General features: G+C 35.3%; 1 protein-coding gene across 1 annotated transcript in view; it reads right to left on the bottom strand.

The window, feature by feature from the left end:
- LOC107758730 (chromosome-associated kinesin KIF4-like) overlaps window positions 1-7132 on the bottom strand; it is a 156903-nt gene that overhangs the window by 121977 nt on the left and 27794 nt on the right. Inside the window, exons 7-9 of the mRNA XM_016576533.1 lie at window positions 5534-5666; window positions 5171-5229; window positions 4962-5067 (exon numbers count right to left, since the gene is read on the bottom strand). Of these exons, the coding sequence (XP_016432019.1) occupies window positions 4962-5067; window positions 5171-5229; window positions 5534-5666 (298 nt within the window). The remainder of the gene's footprint in view (window positions 1-4961; window positions 5068-5170; window positions 5230-5533; window positions 5667-7132) is intronic.

Genomic DNA, 7132 nt, shown 5'->3' with positions numbered 1-7132 from the left:
CATTTTGTATTTTTGGGTAAGAATAAGAAGCACTTCATCCGGTACTTAGTGTCTTTCATTCCAACATAAGAAAACATTTCTGGAATCTGCATCTGAAATAGCATTTAGATGTATTTACACAGTTTAATGTAGTTCAGAGGGGACATGGATGCATTTAAACTGCAGTTACAGATGCATAAATGGCCTAATGTAAAAAGGCCTAATGTTTTGTTTTTAACATAAAACGTCGAATACAAAATCATTTAAATCATTTAAAACATGAAAAAAAGTCGAAATGTGAAATTAAAACCACCAGTAGGTGGAAGGTTAATGAGTTGTTAATGAGTGAGTCATTGAGATTCAACCGATTCATTCAAACGACTGATTCATTCAGAAACAAAGCATTTGACTGTTTTAATGAGTGAATCACTGAATCATTTATTCAACGATTCATTCAAAAAGCTGATTCATTCAATAAGTAAACACCGTCCATTGCTCAGAGATGCAAAACAGTGCTGTGATCTTTGTTTGGAACTATTTTTGTTAGCAAAATTGAGCAAAAACAAGCAATATTATGTCTAAAATGTAAGTCACTTATTTGGTGATATAGCTTACTTGATAATGTCCGATCGCACATCATTAACTTACAACAACACTTACCATATCGCAGACGATGCTGTATCGCACACCCCTGTAGTGGAGTAAAAGTAAAAGTTGGCTGAAATATAAAAACTCAAGTAAAGTACAGATACTCCCAAAAAATATTTAAGTACTGTAACGAAGTATTATTACTTTGTTACATTACACCACTGGTTACAAGTATCACAGGCACATCGTTTTTCCATTTTCGTTGCATAAACACCATCAAACCGATGAAAACTTCGGATCTTCTAATGTTTCTCTATGGTGCTGAAACCTACAGATGTCCAAGTTCTGCTCCACGTGCAACTGATACTCGACTGCCATTGGCTCATCTGCATTCGAGGGGAGGGGCTTACCAATAGGTCAATTGGCTGGCAGCCAGACAGCAACGTAATGACATCATATAATTAAGATCAAGGAAACCACCTTGATCTTAACCACAAAATGACAAATGTTCTGATACATAAATAAAACGTGTAACTGTTTTTTTAAGCAATTCCAAAAAAAATTTCCCCATTTCCAGAATTTATACATTTTTCGCATTTTTCAATATATTGTAATTGTAAGAGGATTTGTTATACGTGACAGCATTTAAGTTTCTTAATCCATATGATCCATCTTAGGACATACTGTAACTGACTGTTTAAATTAATTGTGCATCATAAAGGCATTTTGAGATTTGAGAAGTGAGACTGCATCTCCTGCGATGCACCTGCATAAAAGCTCACCGTTCAAATTAATGCACGACCCAGACAAACTATATGTAATGTCTGTATGACTGCAATAAACGATTATTGCATAGATTATGCAACATTTTTATTATTTTCAAAATAATTTCAAAATTATCTTTTTAAATTATTTTTCCTGGTTTAATAAGGTACACATGTAAGAAAATAGCAGTGGCTGGGAGACACTTTCAGTATCACCTTCACTTAAAATGATACAATCTAATCTTGTTTACGTGAAATAAGCCTGCTCCCGGGCAGGTCTGAGCTAACGGACCTGTTGCTATGACAGTAACTCTAGGATGAGCTTAAAAAAAAACTTAATCCTTGATCATGTCAAATCACCAACAATAAAATCCAGCTAACGGAGTAATCCACGTTAAAAGAATGGACCCCCCGGGATCAAACAATAGCTCAAACAGCAGAGCATGGCACTAGCAACGCCATGGTCATGGATTAAATTTCCATAAAAATATGGCACATAGTCTTAGAGTTTGTACTTGACTAACTGGGGCCCAGGTCAGGAAGCAGACAGACTGGCTAAACCGACCGTCTGCTAGCCGCTTCATGTCACAGAAATCAGTTAATTCTCAGCACATAGAAACTCTTTCACCTAGATATCACACTATAGAGACTGTGTCTGTTCCCCGAACTAGAAAATACAAAAAACGTCCAAACCAAATTAAGAGTAACAATTTAATTGATGTTCAACAAATAAAAAACGGATGTAATACGGATAAACAAATGATAAAGCTTGGCTTATTGAATATCAGGTCCCTTTCTACGAAAGCACTTTTTGTAAATGATATGATCACTGATCATAAAACTAGATGTGCTCTGTTTGACAGAAACCTGGCTAAAACCTGATGATTACATTATTTTAAATGAGTCTACCCCCCAAGAATACGGTTATAAACATGAGCCACGTACAAAAGGTAATAAAGTTTTAATTGTTGGTGATTTTAATATCCATGTTGATAATGAAAAAGATGAATTGGGATCAGCATTCATAGACATTTTGAACTCTATTGGGGTTACACAACACGTCTGTAATCCGTGCGCTTGTCTGTTCAGAGAGGAAGAGAGTCTAATAATTCCTCCAAGATCATATTCATGGAGATTAGGGCTGTCAAAATTTTTTTCGTCGAATTTAAAATAAAAATCCACATTCGAATGCAAAAACGTTGCATTTGAATTTTTGTTGTGCGTTAAGGAGGCAGCCTTACCAGCGGCGCACGAGATGCGATGACGATGTAAGTGTCGTTACATTATAATGTTTTTGTTAGCCTATCCAGTTGAAGCCACTAGATGCGGCGCTGCTGCGTTGTTCATTCAAAATATAGCGGAAAAAGAGAACATCAATGCGGAGAAGATCTTGTTTACATCAAAACCAAAACAAAGCCATTCAGACAGAACGCAAATTTCATTTTCATTTTCTAGACGGACATCAATTACTGTTGCACTCGCGTCTCGCACAAAGGAGCCGCATGTTTAGAAAGCCATGTAAAATTAATGCAAGTTTAACTTTGAAAAAAACATATTGAGACTTTATGCGAGTTTTAGGTTTTTTTCTCCATTCTGTCACCGATGGAGTTTAGGTTCCTTGCCGCTGTCTCCTCTGGCTTGCTTAGTTGGGGACACTTAATTTCCAGCGATATCGTCGACTTGATTGCACAGATACTATTTAAGCTGAACTGAGCTGGATGATGACATCACTGAATTCAATGATGAACTACCTTTAACTAAAAATTTAGTGTTTACTATTATCATTTTGCATTATTGACACAATATTTTCCTAATTAATGCTGTACAGTTGCTTTGGCACAATCTGCATTGTGTATTATTGTTTAATAATGTTATTGTTATTACTTTGCCTTTTGATTTTCAGCCTTTCAAATTTATTTAAGGAATTTTTTTTTTTTATGTTTGTAATAATTTTTCTCTTAGTTCAGCCTTCTGTGTGAAACAACAACTGATAAGATGGATTAACAACAGATATTTGTATCTCTTGTATGTGTACTGATCACTTATGTATTGTGTGTTGACTTTTTTTTGTCATGATTGGGTAGGGCAGAGGGACTGTATATAAGGTATTATTATTGACTAGTTTTGTACTTTTTATAATTTTTTACTTTTTTATTGTTATCTTGTCTCTTCTTTATTTCTCTTTTATTGTGATAATTATTGCAATTACAATGTAAAACTCTGTCTGGAACAGACAATGCAATAGTGGTAAAAGCATGTTTACTCACACTTATGTGTTGCAACATTACTGTTGGATCCACTCAAGTCAGACTCTGCGCTGCCATCATCGTTTACTTTCTATCTCTCTGAAAAGCCTGGATCTTACTGTCTTGTTTAAAAATGAATCCGTAGCCAAGTAAAACCGGTGCTTAGCCACACTATTACGTCATAAAGTGGCACATTCCAAAACGAGTCCTTTTTTGAGCTTGGTTTAAAAAAAAAGCGGTTTTTAAACTAACAAAAAAGTTTTGAAACTTACAGGATGTTTTTATAGTATATTGACCTGTTATATGTCAAAAAATCAAGGGAAATTTGATTTCTCAGTTCATGACCCCTTTAATTTTCATTTGATTAATTAAATTAAATGTCTTAATTTGATTACCAGAAAAATTTAAATACACAACACACAATTTCTGAAAAAAACTAATTTCATAGGGCCCTATTGTTGTAAAAGTGTTTTTTTTTTTTGTTATTAATGCAACTGATTAGCCATGCTTTTTGATTATTAAAATTGAATTACATCATTAAAATGGAAACCAGAAAAGTTGAATTGAAAAACTGAATTTGAAAAAAAAAAAAAAAAAAAAAGGAATTTGGGATAATAAAACTGACTTCATAGTGCCTTACGTATAGCAACATGAAGTCATATCTCAACTCCACAACATTGTACAGTGGTTGGCTCTCTTGCAATCACGCAGAACACTTTACAACTGCCTAGTGCAAAGTTTTGTCATGGCAAGTGCCACTCACATCTTTAGAAAGTGTACATGTCTAGTTCTACTATAGGTGCTCATCTCTTCTCTTTTCCCTCTCCTACTTTGACAGAAACTTCAGGAATTTCAGCACAGTCTTAGTTGTCAGCGCATTTCCAGGTCATGCACTGTTATAGCCATTCCTCAATTCCACCTTTATTCACTCATGAATCTTTTTGTAAATGAACTCTGTGATTAGAAAAGAAAAATGACTACTAATGGTTTCAAATACAAAGCAAATTACATTCTGCTTGCATTCACCTGTTAGCTTAGCTTTCTCCACATCGGCATTGCCATCTTTTTTCGGCTGAAGTACTTGCATCCTCGATTATACTTTATTCAGTTCCTTTTCTTTGATTAATAATGGTTGTCTGACTCCGCATTTCTGCCCACCCACTCATTTCACTCATCTGAACAGTGAACATGTATTTAGCATTTTAATTTCGGGTGATAAACATGACTGACTATGTGGAGCTACTGATTATGTGGACATCCACATCATTTTAACTGGAAGTCCCGTTTCCAGTCTTCCAAAAAAAAAAAAAAAATTTAAATTAAATTAAATTAAATAAATAATTCAAAACACATTACATTCTCCACCAAATCTCAGTTCTATTACCTGCAGTTCTAGGATAAGCTGTTGAAGGTTCCGGATCACCTCTATATTCTCCTTCAATTCCTGGTCTTCCAGGGTTTCCACCATCTTCTGTAGGTCCACCTTACACCTAAAACAGTGACAAACCTTTTCATTATTGAGAATTTGTTCAGATTTCTAAGCATATTCATGAACCTCACTGGTCCACAGATTGGTAAAACATTGATACTTACGCTGCATGCTGCCTCAACTCCTCCAGTTTGCTTTGCAGTTTCTCATTTGTCTGCTCCATCTAAAGAACAGCCAAACAATTAAATTAATACACAAAATTAGAAGAAAAATGGTTTAACCATACAATAAAGAAATTAGGTGGCAAAAATAGCCAAAGCTTCTATATTGCCAAACAACATCACACCCAGAATCAACATGTCAACGGTGGGTGAATGAACAGTGATTAAACTGTATTTAGCCATTAACCCTTTTTATTTTACCAGCAAACCATGCAGAACATTGGTCATTTTCAGCATCAAACACAGATAATGGATAAACTAACATTCCCTGAACCACACAGAAGATGATGTCCAAAAAAGTCTTACCATGATGATCCTTTCAAACATAAGAGCCGTCTGTCCTACAGCCTCACTCAGCTCTCGGCTCAGCTTGCTGTTTTCACCTTGCAGACAGCGATTCTGCTCCAGGATGTTTGACACATTCTCTGCTGGCTCAGACCTGCAAACCAAACACATCTTGATGAATTAAGCTTTGAAAACAAATGACATCAAAAGTCAAAAATCAATAAATCATGTGAGGACATGTTAAAGTAGTTTTATCAGGGTTAATGCTAAAAGGATAGTTCACTAAAAAAATTATCTGTTCTCAATTACTCAAGCTCATGACATTCTAAACGTATAAGACTTTCTTATTCAAAACACAAGAGAATAAGGAAGCTGCAAGCAGCAACACTACGGTGCAATCACTACCTGTTGGTTTTAGTAAAACATTGCATGGTGGGCAAATGCATTTATCAGGGGTTAAAGCAAAAAAAAATCCTGAGCCTGAACTTTTTTGGGGGGGTTGGGGGTTGCGGGGGCTGGGACACATACACAGAATGACATTTCTGAAATTGTTTTTTTCAAAAGAAATAATGGTAAATTAAATACTAGGAAATGAAGGACTAAAATCAGATCTCACTTATCAATATGGTTATTATCTTTCAAATTCTAATAAATAAACTAATAAAACAAAATGGTACAAATAAAGTGCAGCACATGCAAAGAATGCAATGACTGTGGCAACTTTAACATTTGAAGGAATACTATGGCAAAGTTATCGCTTTCCATATTCAAACTAATTTTTTTTCATGAATATATGGTTGACCTGAAGAATGAAAGCTATATCATACACTTGGATCATGCTGATCATGACCTGTCCCGGTGACCCTGATCGCGCCTGACCTTCCTTCCGTTTCAATTATACGCCTTCCGTTTCCACGATACTCTCTCTCACACATACATACATTTTTCTCTTACATACACATATTTTCTTCAGACATACATTATATATATATATATATATATATATGTATGTATGTATGTGAAAGGAGAATGTATGTGTGTGTGAGAGTAGAAATGTATGCATGTGAAAGGAGAATGTATGTGAGTGTGAGAGTAGAAAAACCACCAATGACCAGTGGTGGGCCGTCAGGGCCAGCAAAGCCTTCTCTGCTGGCCTAAACACTATCAGAATCACTGATTTAGTTTTAATATATTTTTCCATGAATGTGTATTAAATTATTTCCAATGTCTATTCTCTTCAGTTCATAGCTTTTCCCTTGGTTGCACTGCTTCCAACAGTGTATGTTTATATTAGAGCTTTTATATCCAATCATATTTCAGCAATTGTGTTGCCAGAGTCAAAGAAATCTGCCTTAAGGCCTTCAGAATCAACAGTGAAGGCGTCGGTTAGCTTAAATCAATGGCAATGAAACCGTTGCTTTAACCAAGACTGTATTTGTGTCATTTTGTTAGGTTAATGCTTCAGCTACAGATAATGTGTTGTGCAATTGTTAATTGGATTTCTTTCTTTAGTAATGGCATTCATTCTCGCTACATAAGATACCTGTCTGTTATGTAGTGCCCGGTTATACTGCATTACTGTGTAATATTTATGGTTTCTATAGCCGTGGCATCATTATG

This window comes from Sinocyclocheilus rhinocerous, unplaced genomic scaffold, assembly GCF_001515625.1.
Source record: "Sinocyclocheilus rhinocerous isolate Xijiao unplaced genomic scaffold, SAMN03320098_v1.1 scaffold1736, whole genome shotgun sequence".
Lineage (NCBI taxonomy): Eukaryota > Metazoa > Chordata > Actinopteri > Cypriniformes > Cyprinidae > Sinocyclocheilus > Sinocyclocheilus rhinocerous.
This window is presented reverse-complemented; position numbering and strand designations above follow the sequence as displayed.